This window comes from Ostrea edulis, chromosome 8, assembly GCF_947568905.1.
Source record: "Ostrea edulis chromosome 8, xbOstEdul1.1, whole genome shotgun sequence".
Taxonomy (NCBI): domain Eukaryota; kingdom Metazoa; phylum Mollusca; class Bivalvia; order Ostreida; family Ostreidae; genus Ostrea; species Ostrea edulis.
In genome coordinates this window covers 42,272,195-42,299,039 of record NC_079171.1, presented here as the reverse complement: position 1 = coordinate 42,299,039, position 26,845 = coordinate 42,272,195, and the positions used below count along the sequence as shown (strand labels likewise).

Sequence of the window (26,845 nt, the reverse complement as noted above, 5' to 3'; positions counted from 1 at the left end):
TCTCTATCGACTGGAACTTCACAGCAGACATATAAAAGATCTGAAGAAGAAAAAAAAAACCACCAAAAAATCTGGAAAAAAAAGATTTTTTAATACTTAGCCCAAAATACTAATGTATTGTAAATGTTTTCTATAATCAAAGCCCTCTGAAAATCATGTGTTTAATTACTGATGAAATTTTATCAGAGGTAATTGTAGTACACATTTAATAATGTGTTAGATGCACAGCCAGATTAATTTTGGTAAAGGTAATATTATTATAAAGCATTTCATTTTTAGTTTTAACCTGGAAATCACTGCCACAATATCGGTACTTGAAAACTAGTAATACCTGTACAGTTCCTCTTCAGTGAGAGACTGCGAACTTCCTTAGGAAGCATATGACAATCGTTCCTCCACGATATGACCATCTCAGCATAATGGTTGGTGGCAACACAGATGGAGAAAACCAAATCTTCAAAAACGGCTTCATAAAATCTGCAGTTCTTTGAATAATCCGGTACCATATCTGAAAGGAAATTGCAAATAAAACCAGCATTAGCCATCATACCTTATTAATTTGTCAGCATTTAACACACCTTATGATTAGAAACAGAATCATTTCCCGTGTTTTGTCTCTTTTTGTATGTATGTGATACCTAGTAATGCAACGTTAAACAGTAAAAGGGTACACACATATCAGTGTACAATAATGCCATGATTCCATTATTTGTGAATGTATTAATATTATCTGGATTTATTTGAATGTAACCAAATGTATACGGATTTAACCCCATATTAAACCTCTCAGAGTCCTACCAACTGAATGCCAGGTTGTCGCTCCAAATGAAATGCCACAGTTCTTGGATCAGGTGTCCCTGTGTCTTCCACATCAGTATCCTTCCAATGCATGTCTGGATTTGCCAGTAGACTGCCTCTAGCGGAAGATATCTGGAAGCTTCCCACTAAAGATTGGGATGGCAATACCCTTTTTAAAGAAGAAAAAATACAATTAAGAATTATTGGTTTATGTTTTAAAGCAAAATATAAGCTTCATGGTAGTAAGGGACAGTTTCGCACGAATGTACAGGTCACATTTATTTAAAGATAGAGATGTCCTAGCTATATTTGAAGTGCCATTTGGTAAGGGATTACATACATGTGTTATAAATGAATGGAATATTTCGTTACACATTGTGAGTAATGAAAAAACAAAAGATATGCATCATGTAGATGTCAGCATTATGCCTAGCATATACATGGGGGCAAATACTGAAGAAATTCAGGTTAAAACATACAGGGTTCAGCGAAAATATTGTAACTCTGAGGGAAATTGAATGACCCCAGATTTAAATTAGAATTGAATTGGTTCTTTATTGTACGCAGTGTCTAAATGGTACTCTCATGAGAGTGTGGATTTAGTCGAAATTGGAGAAAATAGGTAAAACGCCGATCTGTTTAAACATTGAGATTAAAATCGTAAGAAAACGTACATGTGCAAAAAAATCCTATTTTCTTATAACTTTGCCAGCATTAAAAACTATTTTTACATGTACTGAAAGCATGGGATATATGCTTTTCAAAAATATAAAAAATAGTGCACTCATACGCAAAATAAAAAAAATCGCATCGATGGGGAAAATGGCCTTGCGACAAAGCGTTGCGTCATATTTAGACGAAGTCATCTTTCACTTTAAATGCTTTTATTGATTTAATGGCTTTATCTACTTAACTGATTTTTACATAGTTACAATATAGAGAAAATTTCCAAAAAAAAAAAACAAAAAAAAAAAAAAGATAGATGGATCATATATCTTATGACCGTAGTTTCAAAGATTTAGAGGCACTTCTTTTGCGTTGTCCTGTTTTTACGCGCCCCCGGCAAATTGACCGACCCGGTAGAGAAGCAATCGTAACAACTCGGCCATTTCCGTAACCGACAAATAACCTCGTAAGCAAACAGAAGAAATTCTTCTTAAATTGTTTGCAGGAAGTTACTCCGCAAATAGTTCTTTCATAATGGAGGAGAGACTCGAATTTGCTCGCAGCAAACTTGGAATTGAGTTTTCTTTGAAAGATAAACAATTGGAAACACTTAGATATTTGTGGGAGAAGCGAGACTGCATTAGTGTATTGCCAACCGGGTATGGGAAAAGTACAATTTATCAACTTCTTCCATGGCTTTTACAAGGAGAAAGGGAAAGGGCAGGAATTGTACTCGTCATTGGACCCCTGACGTCAATTATTGTGGACCAGGTGGCTTTTCTCACTTCTAAGGGGGTGAAGGCTTTATACTATAACTTTGATGTCGTTCTGCGGATGACGACGAATCTGTTTCGAAGGTAGAGAAAATGCTCAAATTAATTTTTCTTTCATTGAAATTTTCTGACTGCATGTGTGTATGCGAGGAATTAAAACGGGCCTACAGTTGATCTTTCTAATGCACTCTATTTATATATTATCCTCTTTCTACACGTTTCCCCCTTCTATCTAATAACCAGAAAATACTTTACATTATTGAAGAGCTGCAGTTTATATCGGGTATTAGACAATGCCACAGAATACAAACATCACCAGAATCATTTATTTGCAATCTTTTATATGTAATGAGATTGCATTTAAATTCTGGTCATGGTGGACAAAGATGCTTCAACTATGTAGAATACTTTTTTTTCAAAGTCCCTAAATAAAAGGGGAAAAACATAACTGCACCAACAAAACGAAGAGATGTCAATCGATACAAGAGTATTTCAATTAACAAGGCATACCCAAGCACACATTACAATATGTGACATCAAACATACATAATTAATAAATCTGCCCACAAGTTCTCTTCTGACTTTCAAGAATAGCCAATGAAAATAGTTTTTGCTCATTTGTTGCTTTTAAGCTGGTTACAAAAGATATGCAGTGCATCATAGATGGTGATGTTGAGATTTTGTACAGTCATCCAGAGGCAATATTTACCAAACAGATTGGTAGGATTCTCCGGTCCAAAATATACCAGGAGTATGTCTGTTGTGTAACAATTGATGAAGCTCACAATTGTCATGATCGAGGAATGGTAAGAAACTCACTCACACCGTCTTTATAATCTAAGTATCCATTTTAAATACAAATTTACAAAGTAAGAGTTAGAGTCAATTTAAGATAAGATAAATCAGACTCCTCAAAATGAACATCTCCTTTAATCATTAAAAATGTTGCATCCCTGCAAAATGTCTGCACCTTTCTTGAGAAGGACACCCTTCCTTCCGTGGATTAATTTGTTCAATTCTTTGTTGATTCCTTGGCTCCATTCACTGAAAATATTTAAATGACGATGATCAAATTGTTTTAAAAGGCCGAGCGTGTTCCGATGGAGTAGAGAGATAGCGTTCTGAGTCACCTTTATCCACGCTTGCGCAGAGGCTAGGGACGTTCACAAGCGAACACCAGGGTAGGGTTGAGACGATGAGACGATCATAGAAAAAGAAGGAAAATGTGTTATAAACATGTAACAGAAGGTACCGTTTATGATTACACAAAATATTCTAATGATTTTTAAAATAATAATTATGAATAAATTTACTTTCGATTTAGATAGTGTGATATGAGGAAGTTATGCTAGTATGTAAAACCAGCGAGGTCAATATTCCACCCCAGTAACTCTGTAAATGTAACAAAACAATGCACCATTCGTTCAATGTTAAATGTAACTTGACAATTGCATGCACAGTACTTGTCATTGGAGCAATGTCAATATACAATGGGTTGGAATGACTGTTTGTTACACAATGCATTGTCTGTTCAATGTGTATCCGTAGCAATGGGCGCCGTCGGTAGGTGGCGCTGGTGGCAACATTTCCCTCAATCACAAAAAAATGACCTCACTGCGCTAGGGTATCAGGGGACAGTTTCGCACTATAGGCCCGTTCAACTTTTCAAAAAATGGAAATACCCCATATTTGAAGTGACATATTACATGTGTAAAAATGTATACAATAATTTTAGGATGCATGTCAAATGTAGCTGAGTGCTTAATAAAAATGTTGCTATACACCAGCATATAGATGGGTGCAAATACGAAACTAAGACACGTGGTCAGTTGCTGAAGAAATTCCGGTGAAAACATGCAGGGTCTAGCAAAAGGTCTGTAGCTGTGAGGGAAGGTGGATGGCCCCATATGAGAGGTAGATTTTTGAGAAGGGCAGATAGGGTTCTTGATTGTGCACAGTGTCTAAATCCCCATGTTTGGTACTGTGATAGTGTGGGGGTGGTGCGGATTATAGATTACATGTAATTTAGGGTCATAATTTATTAACTACACTAATATGAAATACAAGTATTGACATAAAAGGGAAATGTGATTTTTCATTAGTCTGTCAAAATCTGACTTTGGTATATACCTCCTATCCACATGTTTCAAAACCAAAGAAACTGTCCCCTGCCACCTAGGCACTTTTCACCGTTTTATATGATATAGCCCGAGATTTAAATACGAAAGTATTAACGTGAAACGAAAGTAGGGAGTTCAAAGAAAGCACGTGGTACGAAATGACATTTTGTCGGTATTTTGAAGTGAGAAAATAAGTAGCAAGACCAGAAATCGGCCATATACGCAGATTTTGCGGTGATATTTAAATAATTCGAACTTCCTTTTTCTTTAAACAACACTGAGGTAATACATACATGTCCGGAGAATGTGGTAAAATATTTTTTTCTACCTGTTGGCAATCTCTACCCAGAGTTGTCGTTCCTTGCTCTCACTTACACCTCTGTTAACGTTTCAAAATAAGCAATGTTATTCCACGTGTAAATCCACTTTTTTTTTTTTTTACGGCTAATAAAACTAAGAACTATTTTATAAAATATAGGGAAAATGTAGGGCAAGCAAATATTTGTATATTTTTTCCCATTACTATATATTCTTCATGTACCGATGTATAGGCCTGGTGCAATACTGCCAATAGAACTACCCAATATCTACGTTTCAACCCAAATCAATGCTTCTTGTGTCACAAAAAGACTTGACATCTGCTCAATATTTATTTATTTAAGTATATTTTTGTAACTGAAGTTAAAACCATACTTTATTTGAGCATACGTGTCATTTTACAAAAATCTTGTAAAACCCTAGAGACGTTCACAGGTTACAGACTACTAATTTTACCCCTATTTCATTGACCACGCAAGTAGTGCCTGTTTATAAATAGAGGTTTTTTCTTAAAAATTCTTGGGGATGTATGTGGGGTGGATTTGTGTTATTATAGGGCATAGATGGAAAGAAGAGGGTCTGAAAAAAATTAAAAACTTATAATAATGGGAAATTCTGCTCTTAAGTGTGTAGTAGGAAGGGTGTAAATAGGCCATTGTTTATCTGCTTCTCAAAGGGAAAGGGAAATATGCAGGGTAGGGGTTACTTGCGGTGTCATAACAGGACTTGTGTGCGGTGGATTTTCCTGACATTCACAAATATTTTTGGACTTGAATAGCTCTAAGTCTGTACCAAGTTTCAGGTAAGTTGAGGCGGTGGAATTTTTTATATTAATTTTTATGTTATAAAGGAATGTATAGCAAAATAATTGGTAGTCTGTGTCCTACAGAGGTGTAAGTGAGTGTAAGGAACGATAACTCTGGGTAGAGATTGACCTGTTGGTATAATTTACAAGAACGATATCTCTAATATTTGTAAACGGAAACAAAGGGAAAATAAATCATGTATACTTCATTGTCCGCAATAAATCGCCGATATATGTGATTCAATGAAGTTTCCTGTTATCAAATTGTCATGTTTATTTTATATATATATATAATTATCCTAAATTTTGTACTTCACCTTGCAAATTGATACTGTACCGTCAGTAGGTGGCGCTCATGGCATAAACAAAAGTTTTTTTTAGGACAGCCTGAGGCCACAAGCGGTGTCCAGGACAGAGCCCTGGTGGGGGTGGAGGGGTTGTGTGAAGGGTAAATAACATAGCAATTTAAGTCCGACCAGCCCATCTTTATTCCAATTCTTAAGACGTCTCAGAAAATGATCTTTCGCAAGGCACAGAACCAACTGGCATGCTACTTCCCAGCATGTATAACTGCTTTGTTTTGCCCTCACTAGTGACTTTGGTACAATCTTATAATCTTTTATATCAAGGATATTGATAAAGAACAATTAAGATATACATATGTAATTGAAACAATGATATTTGTGTAGAATTTCATACAGAAATACTATCATTTTCCTCGTCCGGTAGCTAAAATGACCGAGGATAGGTATATGTTTATTAGCGTTTTGAAGCACTATCGATACTTATTTTCAATAAAATAACGTCATATTCACATTTTGCACACCCCAAAGAGGTAGAATAGGCATCAAGTTAACTTCTGTTTGGTCTATTTTCACCAATATTACTTGAGGTCAAATATTTACACAAGTCAGAAAAATAACTTCATGGAAATATGTGAGGGTACATGTACTCGGGTTTGCCTGTGATACAGGGAAAAGATATATTTTAGTATACCTATTAACTTTGAAATCAGCACATTTGAATTAAGTGGAATATTGATTAAAATGTTGAAAAAATATTGTTTTTAAAAATCTCCCCCTGTTGCTAGTATTCGAAACGTTTGAATGGTCAGTGTGTAATTTGTTGTTTGATAAATATAAATGCAAAACTTGTTTTGAGGTAAAGGTGAATCCATCATTTCTTCAGTTAACCTTCGAAATTAAATCTTCCTGGTTTGTAATCCTCGAAAAGAACCGCACGTAACACGTCAATTCATCATGCGTGACTTGTTATGGTTCGATACCTCCCCCCCCTGGATTATTATTTAATTTAATTGATAAGACTTCAGACTCCTGTGAACAGAGCATCATTATTTTATCCCCTATATTGAGAATGAGTGTTTATATACATGTATGATACACCTACAAACCATAGACTAGACAAATTATTGCTGTTAGTCTCAAAACAAAGTGTAAAAAAAAAAAACTTCAGCTTCAGTTCAGCACTGGGATTCTAGAGGAAATTAGAGTATTGCATTTAATATAGAGTCCTCATAAAATACCAGAATTTTCTTTGCAGCACTAAAGTGCTGATTTTACGTCTAAAAGAACTATCAAGGTATATAATTCTATTTCATATTAAGTATTTATATTTATAATAGCAAGAAACCTGTATACCGTAATATTGAAGCTACGAATAAAAACAATGATTAAGTATTGCGTGTGAATCGTTGCATAATACCAACTATTGTATGATTTACTTATTTGTATTCTATAGTTGGCAATTGGTATTGTATATTTTCTATTGTATTGTATATTTTCTATTTGACGGATATTCCGTAATTTTAAGTTTTCATTTGTATTGTTACAGTATGTTTTTTCTTTGTATTTGTACCAATTTTCGTTAGCATTCTATATTCGTGATTTATATTTTATATTCTATAATATCCATTTCTATTGTATGATACCCTATATGTGCATTCCATTTGTATTCAATAATATCATGTGTCAGAAGAAACCCACAACTGACGTCCAACAAAAATTTAACAATTTATTTATAGAAAGATCTATATCATTAAAAATACTAAAATACAGTAATGAAAGTTTTCAAAGCAATGTTCGTTAACTGTTTACTACTGAGCTGAGATAAGCCTGTTTATATAATGCTATCAAAATCTGCCTTTAAGTCCTGTCCCATGTAATTCTATATCCATTACATTTATTAATATAAAATTTAGAGTCTATTTATTTGAACGAAATAAAACTTTCAGGGGCTTGAATTAGCCTTAGTCACATACGTCAATAATCAAGATCGAGTACATATGTATTCTACAACAGATAATAAAGTTCATTTGTTTTATATAATTAGAATAGTGGGATAATTTCTTTGATTTTCCGTAGTAATGTAAAGGGATGAAATCTAAAGATGGAATGAAACAATCTCGTTTGTCATGAAGTTGCATTGTTTACAGTAAACATACATTTTTAATAAAATTATATATCATATTGATAATTATACCCCCTGAACGAAGTTCTGGGGGGTATATAGGAATCACTCTGTCGGTCTGTCCGTCCGTCCGTCTGTCTGTCTGTGCAGATTCGTGTCTGGGCCATAACTTCTTTGTTCTTTGACTTAGGCATACCATATTTGGCACACAGGTGGATCACCATGAGACGATGTGTCGAGTACCTTCATGACCTCTATATGACCTTGACCCTTGACCTCAAGGTCAAAATTAAAGGTTTTTAGCTCTTCTGAGCCAAAGGCTCAAAGAGCTAATGCTATGGCCATTTGTGCGGTGTGCGTAAACTTTTTAGAAAAAGGGCTATAACTCAAGAACCCCTTAGCCAATTGTTTTCAAATTTGTTACAGGGTATCATTGGCCCAAGGGCTTTCATACATACTAAATAGAGGAATGTGACCCTTTAACAAGGGGAGATAATCAGGAAAATACAAACAAAAGTAGTGGTTGCTAAAAAATCTTCTTCTCAAGAACCACAGGGCAGATTATCACCAAACTTACACATAAGGATGAGGATATGTTGTAGATTAAAAATTGTTCAAGGCATTACCCTGGGGCAAAGGGCGTGGTCTCAAGGTCACTTCAAAGTTGACCTAAATTTAAATTTTTTTTAAATTCCTTAAATCTTAGATATTTTAGTCATTATAAGGACTAGGATCATCAAATTTTGACAGTTGATGCATCTTAGGACCTTGTGTCAAGTTGTCTCAAAAGTAGGTCACGGTGACCTACTTTTTGAATTTTGCAGGTATTTATTTTAAAATTAATTTTGATGCATATCTTGGACACTTTGAAGCCTATGATCATCAAAAGTTGTCAGTTGGTGGATCATGGGACCTTGAAATGCGTCAACTGAAAAATAGGTCACCGTGACCTACTTTCTGAAGTTTATGGCTTATCATTTATAGATATATTTTAAGTTGTTATTTCAAATACCGAGAGGTTTAGAATCATCAAATCTTGTAAGTTGATGCATCTTGAGGCCTTGAAACATATTTATAAAAAACTAGGTCACAGTGACCTACTTTTTTAATTTTGCAGATATTCAAATTTCACATTTTCAATTTTAGATGCATATTTTGGGCACTGTAAAACCTAGGATCATCAAACTTTGTCAGTTGATGCATCTTCAGTCTTCGGTTTGTGTCGACCAAAAAGTAGGTCACCGTGACCTACTTTTGGTATTTGACAGCTAAATTACTATATTTCAGACACTATTTGACCTACAATCATCAAACTTTGTCAGTTGATGCATCTTGAGTCTTCGGGGTGTATCGACCAAAAAGTAGGTCACTGTGACCTACTTTTGGCATTTGACAGTTATATTTATATATTTCAGTCACTAATTGACCTACAATCATCAAACTTTGACAGTTGATGCATCTTGAGTCAACGGAGTGTGTCTTCCAAAAGTAGGTCACCTTGACCTACTTTTGGAATTTGACGGCTATATTTATATATTTCAGATACTATTTGACCTACAGTCATCAAACTTTGTCAGTTGATGGGTCTTGCATGTTCGTAGGGTTTCGACCAAAAAGTAGGTCAACTTGACCTACTTTTGGAATTGGACACCTATATTTATATATTTCAGATACTATTTGACCTACAGTCATCAAACTTTGTCAGTTGATGCGTCTTGCATGTTCAAAGGGTGTTGACCAAAAAGTAGGTCACCTTGACCTATTTTTGGAATTGGACGGCTATATTTATATAATTCAGATACTATTTGACCTAGTCATCAAACTTTGTCAGTTGTTGGGTCTTGCATGTTTGAAGGGTGTTGACGAAAAAGTAGGTCACCTTGACCTACTTTTGGAGTTTGACGGCTATATTTATATATTTCAGATACTATTTGACCTACAGTCATCAAACTTTGTCAGTTGATGGGTCTTGCATGTTCGGAGTTCGCTGACCAAAAAGTAGGTCACCATGACCTACGATTGGAATTTGACAGCTATATTTCAATATTCAGATACTAATTGGCTTAAAATCATCAAACTTTGTCAGTTGATATTTCTTGGGTTCTCAAAATGTGTAAACCAAAAAGTAGGTCACATTGACCTACTTTTTTTAATTCTTAGGATTTAACTAAAGATTTAGAATACTAAGAGGCTAAGAATAGAAATGGTGGGGTTGTACAATTTATCAGAAGAGCGATTCTAGGCCCTTGGGCCTCTTGTTTTACAATGGATTCGTGTCCGGGCCATAACTTCTTTGTTCTTTGACATAGGCATACCATATTTGACACATGAGTGTATCACCATGAGACGATGTGTCATGTACCTTCATGACCTCCATATGACCTTGACCCTTCACCTCAAGGTCCAAATTAAAGGTTTTTTACAATGGATTCGTGTTCGGGCCATAACTTCTTTGTTCTTTGACATAGGCATACCATATTTGACACATGAGTGTATCACCATTAGACGATGTGTCATGTACCTTCATGACCTCCATATGACCTTGACCTCAAGGTCAAAATTAAAGGTTTTTACAATGGATTCGTGTCCGGCCATAACTTCTTTGTTCTTTGACATAGGCATACCATATTTGACACATGAGTGTATCACCATGAGACGATGTGTCATGTACCTTCATGACCTCCATATGACCTTGACCTCAAGGTCAAAATTAAAGGTTTTTTACAATGGATTCGTGTCTGGGCCATAACTTCTTTGTTCTTTGACATAGGCATACCATATTTGACACATGAGTGTATCACCATGAGACGATGTGTCGAGTACCTTCATGACCTGTATATGACCTTGAACTTTGACCTCAAAGTCAAAATTGATTATAGGGTTTTGACATAGTCATACCATAAGACATGGGTGTATCACCATGAGACTATGTGTCATGTACATTTATGACCTCTTTATGACCTTGACCTTTGATCTCAAGGTCAAAATTATAGGTTTATGCCATGGATTTGTGTTCGGACTATATCTTCCATTTTCTTCTACAAATGCATACCATATTTTTACACTCTGGAAAGAGGTAATTTATACCTATTAACAACACCCTTTGGGAGATTGGGGTAAGCGGGGGGTATTCTTAGTGAGCATTGCTCACAGTACCTCTTGTTATATCAATATTGATAATATATATATATATATATATATATTAAGCACGGAAATAGCAATGAACTCTAAAATGAACATAACTGCCCTAAGTGAAGAAATATTTAAAATAAAGCACAGAAAATTTCACTTTCTTTGGATACCCACTTCCGCCCTTACCCGGGGTTGAACTCACGACCTGCGGAACTAAATCTCCTAGCAGCATGCAACCAGCGCACTAGACCGCTCGACCTTCTAGGCAAGTCTATATATATATATATATATATATATATATATATATATATATACATGAGTATTGTTATTACATAAAATATCGTCAAAATATCTGAATGTCGAGACGAAGGTGGCCACAGCAAGAACTATTTTCATCTCATGTAGATGTTTTTGATATTAGTCTTGATATATATGTACATGCATGATGCAAATTATGGTTTATTTTTCTAAATTTCATTATAAGCAGATCCTATAACCTACTTACAAAATTAATGTCTTTTCCCTACCATTACTGGCACTAGTGCGCAAAGAACAATAACATTACTTTAAAATTGTTACACTAAAATAATCTCTACCAATAAAATCCCATTGATAATCAGCAGCATTAACAGCCGTACAGAATACTGAATGATAGAATCTAAAATTATTATACTATTGCGTCATGTTTTCTGTTCTATTTCAGTGTAACGATGGCATGCTCCAAATACAAGTCGACAAAAGAGACCACGCACGCTGCCCGCGTTTCTCGTTTAGTAGTGGATCCCTGTACAGACCTCTTCAGGGACCTTCTCAGGAATCATGTTACAGAAATTCAGTTTCCGCCCATTCTTCAAAACAAGAAAAATACACTAAGTCCCATTCTCAATAAAGTTCAAAGACCATTGCTTTATCCCAATGGAGGATACTTTAATGGAACATATACTGAATTTGATCTCTCTTTACTATACATATTGTTGAGAAATATATCGGGTATATTGTCTCACAGAAAAGGATGGGGCAAAACACCAGATCCATTAGACCGATGTCTGTCAGCGAATATTGACCGAATTCGAGAAATAAGAAACAAATATTGTGGCCACTCACCCAGTGTATCTCTACCTGATCCAGAGTTCCATACACTCTGGCAGGATCTGACAATTATAATTGGTGAACTTGAGGGGAGTCTTCCCGGAGGATGTTCAAGATATTCAGATGCTGCGAACCAAATCAAAACAGACACTATGGATCCTGAACAGGAAAAGAAATATATGGACATCATTGATGAACAGTATCAGTCTATACAAGAAGTTAAAGGTATCATTCTCTCATTTCTGTAATGTTTTTTAAGAATGTCAGGATAGATACAGGAGGCGATATTGCAACATTGACAGAAATGAATTTTGGTATAATTAAATGTTGGTTTACGTTGTTGCAGGATCAACATTTCCGATTATCTTATTTCAGGTATCAACATATTATAAAGATAAAGTTTACGAAGTGTTCTAGAAAAAAATAAAGTATACTTATATAAAAATAATAAATTATTTCCATTGTACATGTATAGGTGGAATATTATTATATATTTTACCAGGGCATGTACTATCAATTATAAATGTGTATCAGATAATGAGACAATGTTGTATATTTGCACTTTATTTACAATCATCAATACATGAATGAAAAACAAACAAATTGGGAAAAGAAAAGAAAAAAGTTTAGAGTTTTGAAATATCATTTATTGTGTTTAAAGACACTACCATTGGCATGAAGAAAGAGCAACAAAGGCAGGGGGTGCAGCAAGAAATTTTGATGTCTGAGGTACAACGACAAGACGAGAAACTGAATTTTGAGCTACATAAACAAGGCGGGGAACTACAAAAGCAAGGCGGGAAAGTACAAAAGCAAGGCAAGGAATTAAAAAGACTAGGCGGGGAACTACAAAGACAAGACCAAAAACTACAAAGACGAGACCAAAAATTACAAAGACAAGTCATTGGGTTGAAATCTGATCTAGAGAAGGCAGTACTAAGTAAGTTATGGAAAAGTTTAGATAAAGTAGAGAGTAATTTTTGGAAAAGTTTAGGTAAATTATTTTACTAACAACAAAGGAAATTCGTAATTTTATCCTGTCAAAATGAAAACTGGTGTGTACCTCCTTTTATTTTGATACTGAATTTGCATTATCCACATGTGTCCATTGGATGTGACAGAAATTTACTTCCATATTTCTCCAGGGACAGAGAAGGTTTCGGACTCAGAGAAAATCAACATTCTTGGTAAGTTAGTTTACTGTACATATTATGTTCTATGCAAGGGCTTACAGGTATGTGTAGAAAACAACATTTCTTACCCGAGCTTTTCTGATCAAAATGTATTCGTTGCTTGTCGTCGTTGTTGTCTTTGTAAATATCTCACGATTTTTTCTTTCATTTTTCTCAAGAACCACAACGAGGACTAAGTTTTTAGCTCACCTGAGCTGAAAGCCCAAGTGAGCTTTTCTGATCGCCTGTTCTCAGTCGTCTGTAAACTTTTCCCATTTTTGACTTCTTCTCTAGAACCACTGGGCCAATTTCAACCAAACGTGGCCAAAAGCATCCTTGGGTGAAGAGATTTCACGTTTAATCAAATGGGGGACCATGACCCCTTCAAATGGGAGATAATCACAAAAATTGAAAAATATGGTGGGGTCATTTAAATACTCTTCTAAAAAATCACTGAGCCAGGAGAGCTGAACTTTACATGAAAGCTTTCTGACATAGTGCAGATTCAAATTTATCAAAATCATCACCCCCGGTCGTAGGATGGGGCCACAAGGGGGATCAAAATTTTACATAGAAATACAGGTGACTCGAGATGGTTCGAACTTCGATCTCGAAGTGAAATCATGGTCCCGAAATTTTTCTCTATATAACAAAGCAAATTTACTATCGATCTCTCGAACGTTCGATCTCTCGAAGTGAAGTTGGGTCCCGTAAAACATATTTCATTGTTTTTCACCCTCGATGTCTCAAAGTGGTGGTAGCGTATACCCACCGTTACCCAAGCATTTAATAATTTCCGCTTGGACCTTACCTGGATTTTATTGAGGGGTAATTAGGTGTTTCCATAGTTGAAACATCGCACGTGCTTCTTTGTGGAGGTGATACACTTGAGTATATAATTCTCTAATTGATCAGTTTACACCTTGCACTGGGGTTTTGTGTCGTGATGATTAAAATTATATATACTCCGACTATGAATAACATCTATAATTTTTATTGACGTGACAACGAGAGAGTAAGTTTAATACATAATTTAGAGATCTACAGACTGTTAAATTTCTCGAGTTTGTTTTTTGTGTAAAGTTACTCTAAAACATCGGTTTACTCATTCGTTAGAATTTTTGTTTTTGGGTAAAGCGACATATTAACATTGTGCTCTGTTTAGTTTGCGACAGTAAAGTGTCATCGGAACTTGGTTTTTTATGCCTATCTAAGCATGATTAAAGAACAAATAAATACATAAACTTTGAAATGTTTTTATCAATGGAAAATAAGAGTTTTTATTTTGATATCAAATTAACTACCTGCCGAACAGGTCAAAACGATATCATATGATCTTGTTGGTAAACATTTCCGGTTAGTGTAAAATCTAAACCATACCGGCGGACCTTCAATTTCTGAATTTCAATCTCTCGATTTCTCGAAATTTTAACAAGGTCTCTTGAACTTCGAGTTATCTCGAGTCACATATATATAGGGAAAATCTTTAAAAATCTTCCTCTCAAGAACCACTAGACCAGGAAAGTAGAAATTTACATGAAATCTTCCTGATATATTGCAGATTCGAGTTCGGTAAAATTATGGCCCCCGGGGGTAAGATGGGGCCATAATAGCGGATCAAAGTTTTACATACAAATGTATACTATTAGGAAAAATCTTTGAAAATCTTCTTCTCAAGAACAACTTGGCAAGGAAAGAACAAATTTAGATGAAGGCTTCCTGACATAGTGCAGATTCAATTTGTTAAAATGATGGCCCCAGAGGGTAGAATGGGGCCACAATAGGGGATCATCATTTTAGATCTAAATATATAGCTAAAATCTTTAAAGATCTTCTCAAGAACTAATGGGCCAGAAAAGTACGAATTCATATGAAAGCTTTCTGACATAGAGCGGATTTAAATTTGTCAAAATAATGACTCCCAGGGGTGGGATGGTACCACGATAGGGAATCAAAATTTTGCATACAAATATATAGAGAAAATTTTCTCCTCAAAAACCATTAGGCCAAAGAAATTTATATTTACATGAAACCTTACTGAGATAGTGCAGATTCAGGTTTGTAAAACTCATGGGGCCACAATAGAGATAAATGTTTTACATGCGAATATATAGGGAAAATCTTTGAATATGGGCCAATGTGACTCAAATGAGTGATGTGGCCCATGTCCCTATTGTTTATATTGATAGGAGCACATTCTCGTGAAGTGTAGATTCAATTTCATCCATACCATGACCCCTGTACCAGCGGCAGGGTCACGGTAGGAGTTGGAAGTTTACATAGGAATACCGGAGGTGGTAGCCTAGAGGTGAGGACTCTAGATTGCAATTGGAAGGCCCAGGTGCGATTTTTGTTTATCCCGGGGCCACATTTAATCTAAGACCTTTTTAGTTCACCTGAGCCAAAAGATCAAGCAAGCTTTTCTGATCAAAATTTGTCCGTTGTCTGTCATCGGCATAATCTTTTCACATTTTCATTTTCTTCTCCAGAACTTCCGAACCAAATTTCAACCAAACTTGGCACAAAGTACCCTTGGGTGAAGGGCTTTTGAGTTTATTTGAATGAAGGGCCACACTCCCTTTAAAGGGGAGATAATTACACAAAATAGGGTGGGGTCATTCAAAAATCTTCTCAAGATCCACTGGCCAGAGAAGCTAATATTACATGAAAGATTCCTGACATTGTGCAGATTTAAGTTTGTTATAATCATGACCCCTAGGGGTAGGATGGGGCCACAATAGGGATAAAAGTTTTACATACAAATATATGGGGAAAATCTTGAAAAATCTTCCCAAGAAACACTGGACCAGAATAATTGAAATTGGGGGGGGGGGGGGGGGGGGGGTGGGGGGGGGTGGGGGGGGGGGGGGGGCTGGCTAGAATAGGGACTAAAGTTTTACATGCGAATATATATGGAAAATCTTTAGATATGGGTCAAGGTGACTCAGTTGAGGAATGAGGTAAATGGGCCTCTTGTCCATAGGTAGTGACTTTACTTTTACCAAGAATTAAAATTGAAAATCGCGGATCTTTGAGATACGACCTTCAAAATGGAGTTCACGTGATAGTACGTGTATGTGAATGTTACGATAATGAAACCCAACTGCTACGATTGCAAATGTCATGCATATATGTCAAAGTTTGTGACATTTCACCTAAAACTTCAAACTCAAACATCTTAGTCTTCCTCTTTGGCAGTTCCTGACGTGAAACAACTAAATTGAGAAGCATTATGATAAACTCCAAAGTCTTCATTTTTTCTTCAGAATTAGAAAATAGAAAAAAAAAATGAAATAAGTTTGGGAACAGTATATTCTCTGATATGAATACTAATACGATCTTACTTCGATTTAGAAGGGCTGGTTCACATTTGTTTATGCAAAGATTTCTTTCATTTTTAGCTCACCTGAGTTGAAATCTCAAGTGAACTTTTCTGATTGTCTATTGTCCGTCGGTCTGTCTGTAAACTTTTTACATTTTTATAGGGGGGGGGGGGGATATAGGAATCACTCTGTCTGTGCGTCCGTCTGTCTGTCTGTCTGTGCAAATTCGTGTCCGGGCCATAACTTCTTTGTTCTTTGACATAGACATACCATATTTGGCACACAGTTGGATCACCATGAGACGATGTGTCGAGTACCTTCATGATCTGTATATGACCTTGACCCTTGACCTCAGTCAAGGTCAAAATCAAAGGTTTTTTTTTTTTTTTTTTTACAATGGATTCGTTACCGGGCCATAACTTCCTTGTTCTTTGACATAGGCATACCATATTTGACACATGAGTGTATCACCATGGGACGATTTGTCGGGTACCTTCATGACCTCCATATGACCTTGACCTCAAAATTCTCTGGTTTAAAGCCAACCATTTCTAAGACCAAGGCCATTTTAATAGGTTTTAAAGCTTATTCTACTTTGAATTAACAACTCTGGAATACAATGGACCACAGAGCCTTTTAATATATTAGGTATGAAATATACAGCAGATTTACAAGATGGAGAGCAGCTGAATTTTGATGAGAAATTGGCAAATATCCATATAGAAATTACTCAATGGTCAAAAACAAATATTACTCCAATTGGTAAAATTACAATTATAAAAAGCTTATTGCTCTCTAAGATTACCCACCTCTTCTTATCTCTCCCTGGACCCAACACATTATGAATAAAAGAATTAGAAAAATCTTGTTTAAAATTTATTTGGGGAGGAAAACATGATAAGATAGTAAGGAAAACAATGCAATTGGACTTGGGTAGAGGTGGATGTAGAATGATAAATTTAGACATCTTTATCAAATCTCTTCAATTAACTTGGATAAGGCAATTGCTCATCTAAAACTCAGCATGGTCAATTTATTGATTGATTGATTGAATATTGTATAACGTCCCGCTCGAGAATATTCCACTCATATGGAGACGTCACCACTGCCGATGAAGGGCTTCAAAATTTAGGCCTATGCTCAGCGTTTATGGCCATTGAGAAGGGGGGATCTTTATTGTACCACACCTGCTGTGACACGGGACCTCGGTTTTTTGCGGTCTCATCCGAAGGACCACCCCATTTAGTCGCCTCTTACGACAAGCAAGGGGGTGCTGAGGACCTATTCTAACCTGGATCCCCACGGGATCAGCATGGTCAAGCTTATTCTCAGAAATTACACAATGTAATATCTCACATCTCTTTCAATATGGAGCAGACTACGCTAGGCAAAAAGCTTTTTCTACCAGAAATTAGGAAACTTTACTTTGTTGAATTTATCAATATTGTTCAACTTAAAAACTTGCATGAAATTCTTTTTGAACCCTAATGGTACAATGATAAAATTAAGATACAAAATAAAACAACCCCTTTCAAGAAACTGTATGACAAAGGTTTTCATTTAGTCTCAGATGTATTAGATAAAGATGTTGATTTCATTAAGTTTGAACATATCTACAATGAACAATTAGGTTAAGATACCTTTTACTTATTATGAAGTGCTTAAATCTGACATTAAACCAAACCTTACGGCTAAAGTTCACCGCCAATTATGAATTAACACACCCGATTCCAGGGATGGTGTTTTGAATGACACACGCTCTATCATTAACATGTGGGTTAGATCAGGGACCTATATACTAGTATACCAGTATATAGGTCCCTGGTTGGATAAACGCACGAAATCGTCGAAGTACGCTTGAAGGTAATGCTCTTAATAACGATAACGCATTTAATAATACACGCTTCATCATTAAAACTAGTGCAGAGAAAACACGAAAATTTATTTAATAAACATTTAAAAGTTGGTTTTTAAAAAAAAATCCGTCTTGTTTGTTTCTTACGTGATAGGTTCTTTCATTACAACGCAAAAACTACATCCCAGTCGAGCCTGGACATCAGCAAACTTAAAGTAAGCATACAGGCACGATCATCACATTGTGAATTCAATTGGATGTTTATATATATTAAAAAAACCGAAATGTTTGTCTTTGAAATTCCACAATATTAATTTATCAACTTGTATTAAACTATAAGAAACGGCAACGGGTTTTTTGTTTATAATGTAAATCCCATATTATGCATCAAATATCCTACCTCAAAAAAAAAAAATATCCAAGATCGATTTTGGATAACTCGAACCCCCGGATATCTCGAAGTTTTTTCGAGGTCCCTTGGACTTCGAGATAGAGATATTTTACTGTATTTTAGCATATTTTCAGTTATACTATTCACATGAAAAAAGTCCTTTTAACACAAATGTCTTTCTGAAAAGGTGGTCAAAATGGAAATGTCTTTCTGAATAACTTCATTTTTCAAATGACGTAATTGCTGTTACTTTAAAATGCTACTCATGTTGTTTTAAATTAATTTTCCCAACTGTGTGAATGCAAGGATGAAAGTTGTCTTGTATGTTTATAAATGTTTTGAAATGCTATAAAAAAAAATCATGTCCCTCGGGAGTATGATGGGGCCACGATAGGGGATCAAAGTTTTGCATAGAAATATATAGGGAAAATCTTTAAAAATCTTCTTAAAACCTACTGGGCCAGGAAAGTGGAAATTCACATGAAAGCTTCCTGACATAGTGCAGATTCAAGTTTGTTAAAATCATGGACCGCGAGGGTAGGATGGGGCCACAATAGGGGATCAAATTTTTACATAGAAATATATAGGGAAAATCTTTAAAAATCTTCTTAAAACATACTGGGCCAGGAAAGTGGAAATTCACATGAAAGCTTCCTGACATAGTGCATATTCAGGTTTGTTAAAATCATGGACCCCGAGGGTAGGATGGGGCCACAATAGGGGATCAAAGTTTTACATAGAAATATATAGGAACAATCTTTAAAAATCTTCTCAAGAACCACGGTGCCAGAAAAGCTGATATTTACATAAAAGCTTTCTGACATAGTGCAGATTTAAGTTTGTTAAAACCATGGTCCCTGGGGGTAGGATGGGACCACATTAGTGGATCAAAGTTTTACATGCAAAAATATTGGGGGAATCTTTAAAAATCTTCTTCTCAAGAACCACTGAGCCAGAAAAGCTGAGATTTACATGGAAGCTTCCTTACATAGTGCAAATTCAAGTTTGTTAAAGCTCGTGACCCATGTGGCTAAGATGAGGCCACAATATGGGATCAAAGTTTTACATACCAATAAATAGATTTGTTTTTTAAAAAAATCTTTTGAACCATTGGGCCAAAGAATCGCACGAAAACTTCCTGACATAGTGGAGATTCAAGTTGATAAAAACATGGTCCTCGGGGGTAAGATGGGGGGTCAAAGTTTTCATATACAAATGTATAGGGAGTATCATTAAAAATCTTGCTCTGAAGAATCACCTAGCCAGAAAAGTTTACATTTACATGAAAGCTTCATGACAGAGTACAGATTCAAGTTTGTAATAATGATGGTCCCCTTAAAGGTCATAGGAGACGATTTAAAAAAAAATGTTTTGCACGAAAATGTGTTCTTCTTTAATAACTTAACATATGTAAAGAGGTCATTCAGAAAAAAATCGTACGGTAACAGGCGCTACAGACCATCACATGTTGCTGTGGTGTGAAGTATCAAAATAGTAAGATGACTTATCTCCCTCGCTTGATGACGTCAAAAGAGACCAGCCTGACGCAAATGTGTATTTGTTTATACTAACAACTGCGGGTTTTATCCGTCAAAATGTTCTATGTGCTTACATTCAACTATAATGTAGCAAGTCAGGTATTTCTATATACTTTTGTCTAAATGATCCAACATTCAGAAAGACTTGGGTGTGAAATCTACACCGAGAACACAGAGAACTCGAAGTTGTTTGACAATCATTACGCGATTACGGGGGTTGATGAGGATCAGTTTCGTTATTGTATTCCCTCTACTTTGGCAAAAACTAATGGGTTTATGAACTTAAATCTTCGACCAGATGCAGTTCTAACTATTTTCGACTAGGCTACAAACCAACGGCAAGCACGACGAAGACGAGAAAATCCTGCAAAACGTTGACTATATATAATGACGGTAGACTACATGTAGACTAGTACAGATGTTCATAATTTAGTATTATAAACATGATCTGATTTGTTTAGAAATAAAATTTGACTAGGAAATAGTTATATGAAGCTTTTCTGATGAGAATTTTTCTCTCTGAATACAAAGTAAATAAATTGAAGATGAATAGGTCTAACTTTAAATGTTGAAAGTTGCATTATCAGACCCCGACCCCCCCCCCCCCCCCCCCAACCCCACCCCCTCTTTTCTGTTTGAAAAAGAATGTTCAAAGCAAATGGTGGAGCATATTGAAATTAGAAGTTTTTATATTAGGTGAAATAAACCAATTTTTACGGTCATGCAAGAGTTGGGGGATGACTTTTTTCCCCTTTAAATGAAGCACTAATTTGCACGTTGATTAAAATTAAACAAAAAATAACGTTAAAGGCCGAGGATTTTGAACAACCGGTCGGTTGAATGAATCAACATGTAAGAATTAAAGCTCGATGAAATTTTGCATAAATGAGAACGTTAGCCATTGATAAATTAGGCAGATTATTCTTTTTTCTACGTTTTCTTGTATCCATTTGAATGCCTGATGTGTGACAATCAAACACACAGTTTCCGACGGGAGTTCCTGCATACTGCGCAGATTTTCTGGCTATGTACATGTACAGCTTATGAACCGATCATCGTTCCACACCCCACGATGACTCAACATATTCCAAAATTGTTTAGAAAGTTTTATTCTGTTTGAATTAGCTTTTCTTGACTGCACACCAGAATTCTTTGGCTACCTAAAGTTGTCTGTGTGACTCGTCCATAACGCATGGCCTATAAAAACAATCAGGACATTCGGATTTTTCGACAGTTCCTTCAATAACTGGTCCAGACGAAGAATTCGTTCTTCCTCTGACTTCCAGTTCCAACCATTATACGCAAGAAAGAGCCCTTATAGAGGCTAATGTGATGGTAAATTATTCTTCATATAGGCCCTAATGTCGCAAATTTTATTGTAAAAGAATGTTAAAGCCATTTATATTTATTAGATTCACCTGTTAAACTAAAATAGATGTACGCGATACTTGTAAAAATTCTATGAAAATAAATTCAAAACACGGCGCTCACGATGTGTGTAAATGAAATTTCGATCTGGCTATAAAATATATCCGAGTCAGGGTGGAACTTGGGCACATAAAACCAAAGGGGAATGAGGGGGTGCCCACCTTTTTTGTCAGTCAATGCATGGGGTTAGAAAGCGCAAGTAATAACTATCTATATTTCTCTTATTATCATACCTCAGTGTGAAAATTCTATGTAACGCGTAATCTGATTGGTATAGACGGTCACATGCCAAGGATGACAAAACTTATATCTCCCTCTCGAACATCCTATCTCCCTATTATATTTACCCCTTGGGTAGTTTCTGTGGAAACGAGGGGGTCATTTATAGGAAAGACCGAATATAAATAACCCCCTCGTTTCCACAGAAACTACCCCTTGGGCAGCCTCGTGCATTTTCCATAAATTTAACATCAAGGTAGACGAAGGGCATGGTGACGTCACAATAAGTCCGACTCAATCTACTTTCATAGTTCGTAAGGTACAAATTATGCAGGTCTCTGATACACAGTTGAATGCATGGTTTTGGTTGATACAAAAACAAGCAAGTAAATCAGCAGTCAAAGAGAATGGAAATACAAAAACTGGTTATCATATCACTGTATTTCGTTGTTTGTACCTTCTACCGTAACACTTTGACGGCGCTGTGTTACCGTTAGGACGATCTCAGCTATATAGATGTGCAGACTCCAATTTCAAATGAACTTTTGAGTCTTGCTTTGTTTCGGTATAATAAACAATTTATTGCATGAATGTTCTGGCGATATGAAGATTTATTCACCCAAGAAAAATCATATTCCCCTCGGGCGTTGCCCTCGGGGAATATGATTTTTCTTGGGTGAATAAATCTCCATATCTCCCTCACTATCATGCAATAAATGTATATTGTCATCAGAGAATGTACTCTGAAATTATTATACATTTATCATTAACCAGTTAGAATTATTTCAACCGATTCGGAATAAATAGGATCTTGATCGATCTTCTTGTTCGTCCGTCGATAAAAAATCGTAGATGTGGCTGGCATTTGTATTAATTATGAGTTCAAAGTGATATCCTTGTATACAAACTATGGTTCCCCATTCAAAAACTCCTCCAGTTGCGAATAAATCGTCTATGGATGTGCTTTTGTTTTGATTCGCAAATCTGTGTGTGATCTCTTATGACGTCACAAATTCAGGAAATCAGGAACGATAATCGGGTAACGATTTTCTATTCTGATTACCTTTGCACTTCAATTTCTTCGAGTTAATATCGTTTTTAATCTTAAAAAGTATTTTTATGAGGGGTCTATGAAACAAAGTTGATAATTATGGAGAGAAAACGTATTGTTAAAAACCGTCTCCTATGACCGTTAAGTAGGTTTGAGCCACAATAGGGATATTTTTTATATATGCAAATACATAGGGAAAATCTTTAGATATGAGCCAAGGTGTCTCAGGTGAGCGATGTGGCGCATGGGTCTCTTGTTTATGGTATATAGATTTTTTTTTAGTTCTAAAGTACAACCAGTCTATAAGTTGTGAAATCAATATGCACTTAGTATTCTTAGGTAGATTCAAAGTTGTAAGTTTATCTAGAATAGGTATCATCATGTATTATAAATTGAAGTTTACCCACACACTGATATTGGAACTAGGGTGGTGTTCTAATTCCTGGGGATTGAAAGTAGAAGTTCATATGTAAAACAAGTTGGCTCAGGTGAACTTTGTGATCGATGAACATTCTGTATAGTGAAGTTACCTGTGTGATTACGTCATATGCCTTTCATGCATCAAATACACAATCTCTGGTGTCCTCTGAGTTGGAGCTATATATTTGTTGCTTGATTTAGGGTCTACTCTATACCGATATACGTGAAATAATTGAATGATGCATATGCATTCCCTACCAGCGTGTACATGTATATATTGGTAGAACCATACATGTACCTGTAAGTTTCGTTTTAATTTCAGATAATACTTCAGCTGTTTTGAATGAACAAAAATCCAGTGAAGTGTATGTAAGGACATCAGCTGTACAGGCCACTATAAACAAACTCCAAGATGACCACATCGCCATTCTGACCGGGAAAGGAGGGACTGGGAAGACAACCACCGCCTATCAAGTCATGTGTGAACTCTCTGACGAGTCATCAGAATCACCGTACAAACCCGTTCTAATAAACTTCCCGGAACAGTGGGAAAAAGTTGTCAATCCCAATGATCGATATATTGCCTATCTTGATGATTTCATTGGAGCAACGAACCTAGATACGCATGTGTTTGAAAAGTGGAAGGTTATACTCGATAAAATATATTCTTGCGCAGAGAAAGGAAATGTTATGGTGATGATTGGACTCAGAAGAAACATACTAGATGAAGGGAAAATACATAGCTTGCATAAAATTCTTGACGAACGATATATCATTGACCTCTCTTCAGAACATAGCCTAACACTCCAAGACAAGGCAAACATATTAGAGGCTTATACGAACAGTAACGTCTTAGGTGCTGCATATAAACTATCGTATTCTGAAACACATGAGATAATACATTCAGATCCATATTACGGATTCCCGTTGACATGTTTTCAGTTTTTCTCCAAGCCTGAATTTTTCCGGCTTGGTCCGTCCTACTTTAAACGTCCCAATGAAACACTGTTTGCTACAATAGAAAAAATGCGAAAGTCGAAATCTAAAGATTGTGAAAAGCTGGCATATTGTGTTCTCTGTTATGTATTGATACATGGAAGTATCGATGTCAAGAGGGTCGAAGAATTGTTTAAGACTATCTGTGAAAAAGTCAAAATCTCCTATACATCTGAAATTGATATTAAAGATGCTATTGAGGACTTGATCGGATTGTACCTGTCAGAACCAACAAAACAAGAATACAAGTTCTCGCATGAAACCATTTCAGAAGCTGTATTGGTCTCTTTTGGACAACTGGCACCAGATATTGTAATTAAGAGGTGTAGTTTGCGGAAAGTAAATGAACTGATTCGTACTCAGAACTACGAGTCCAAACCCGAGGAAGTGGTCTTGAAGATCCATGAACGTTACTATGAAGATCTGGCTCAGAAGTTACTACGTGGTGATGACGGTGACGAGGTCGCGCAGGTTGCCATGAACGTATTACTTCACCCGGCATGTTCTGATTCTGACTTCGTGTCTGTTTTATGTAACCGGGAAATGTCTGTCAGATTATCATCCGTATTTTCTTTTGTCTGGGCAAATATACCTGTATGGTCTATGTGCGTTTTTTATTATGATACAAGGGATGTTCTGAAAAAAAAAATGTTGGAGCATTTTGGCCCTCATCATTCAATTCTAACACAATCTCAATCTGAAGATTCACCTAAGAATATTTGTACATCAGAATTACCAGAAGCGCAGCTCTCCACTCCCCGTGTCCCACTCCTCCAGTCATCTGTTAAACAGACACATGAAGCGAAGTATAGGATTACCTGTGAACAACTTCGTGATCAATTGAAAATGCTGATTGGTTTGAGACAAAGAAATGAGGTAATAACCCTCGTTCAGTATATTTCCAAGTATAAAGATTTACATTATCTTCTTTTTTTGGATTACAATGTTCTCCATTACTGTGTCACTTACGGATGGGAAACTGCTGTAGACACGATACTGGCGATCCACAAACCCACAAAGTCAGAAGAAGGCTGGTCCTGTGCTCACATAGCCGCCTTTGCTGGACGGCCGTCGTTATTACAGAGGTTCGTGGATCTCGGACAGGATATAGGGGAGAGAACGCAGGAAGGTTACTCAGTGTTACAGGCAGCACTTGTCGGTCTCCGATACGGTCAAGGTGTAGCTTTGGTATATAATATATCTGTACTATCGAAAGGGTTTTATTTTAGTGGGGTTTTATTCCCGGGAATAGAGGATTTCAAAAATGTGATAAACATATGTACTGCAACACAAAATGCAAACCAATGTCTAATAAAAAGCGACCTTGCTTTGGAAATCGATGAGTTTGGGAACAATGTTGTGCATTATATTGTGGTGCATAACTATGGTGGTATTTTACCTCTTCTCCTTGAACACAACAAAGACATTGTGTTTCACCGCAATAACAGCCAACTGCCCACGACATTACACGTGGCCGTGTATCTGGGTAGACCGGAACTGGTGAGGACATTATGGGAGGCGGGAGTACGTCCACGCGATTCAGACCTGTCTCTGTCAGACACGCGCGAAAGTGGTGAAAACTTGAAAGACAAAACGGTTCAATACAATAGACTTCTAGGACCGTGGATTGATGGAACAACGAATTTGATAAACGTAAAATTAAAAATAATTTCTGGGGTGAACGTGCATTTCGGAAATGATTGCGACTTTCGGAACATAAAGGATTTCCTCAGAGATAAACAGTAACACTGTATAAACGTGTAACAACAGTGTAATTATTCGAGGTGATGAAAGCCAGAACGATCGGAGTCACTAATTTGAGGATAAGCATGACTTTAGAAAGTGTTGGAATAGCGGGAAAATGAAATAATAAACATAGAATTCGAAATAATGAATGAGGTAAAAGTATAGTTTTGAAATGATTGTGAAATATTTCCTTGGAGATAAAGTGTAACAGTACCTCATCATCATTATGATGTAACAACAATGTGATAAATCAGAGAACAGGTCTATAATTTAGTTTGTTGGTTTATCATGTGTCTGAATATACATGTACGTAATTTAGTATTATGAAAGGGATGATGGCAAAACCGAACAGCAGAGCTCCAGATGATTTTTTTCACCACAAAGAGTATTTACCCCCTGATTTTCAAATCAATGAGTATTTTGCTTTTCAAAGGAAGTCAAAAGAATATTTTGTAATTTACTGATTATCTTTGCTGTTTTGCCACTAATACAGAATTGGATCGTAATCATGTGACTGGGTGTCTGACATATTAAATTTCAATACCTCAATGATAATGTGGATATTACAGTGAAAGACG

At 36.1% G+C, this 26,845-nt stretch overlaps 1 protein-coding gene across 4 annotated transcripts; it reads left to right on the top strand.

The window, feature by feature from the left end:
- Positions 1-3,333: 3,333 nt before the first annotated feature.
- On the top strand, positions 3,334-26,568 carry LOC125661677 (uncharacterized). 4 transcript variants are annotated; one of them, XM_056146152.1, is made up of 7 exons: positions 3,402-3,485; positions 4,025-4,151; positions 11,743-12,353; positions 12,790-12,987; positions 13,030-13,068; positions 13,274-13,315; positions 23,848-26,568. In XM_056146152.1, the coding sequence occupies exons 2-7, from the start codon at positions 4,135-4,137 to the stop codon at positions 26,265-26,267; spliced, it is 3,327 nt and encodes a 1,108-aa protein (XP_056002127.1). In that variant the 5' UTR covers positions 3,402-3,485; positions 4,025-4,134; the 3' UTR covers positions 26,268-26,568. The 4 variants fall into 4 exon arrangements, with proteins under 4 accessions (XP_048749730.2, XP_048749731.2, XP_048749732.2 ...); XM_048893774.2 differs by lacking the exon at positions 4,025-4,151 and adding an exon at positions 7,041-7,079 and having other exon boundaries at positions 3,397-3,485; positions 12,790-13,068; XM_048893775.2 differs by having other exon boundaries at positions 3,401-3,485; positions 12,790-13,068.
- Positions 26,569-26,845: the final 277 nt, after the last annotated feature.

Bases quoted from the DNA above. Each gene is read 5' to 3' on its own strand.
- LOC125661677 (XM_048893775.2), top strand. The intron at 12,354-12,789 runs GTATCATTCTCT...TTGTGTTTAAAG, and splicing joins GTCTATACAAGAAGTTAAAG to ACACTACCATTGGCATGAAG. The intron at 13,069-13,273 runs GTAAGTTATGGA...ATATTTCTCCAG, and splicing joins TCTAGAGAAGGCAGTACTAA to GGACAGAGAAGGTTTCGGAC.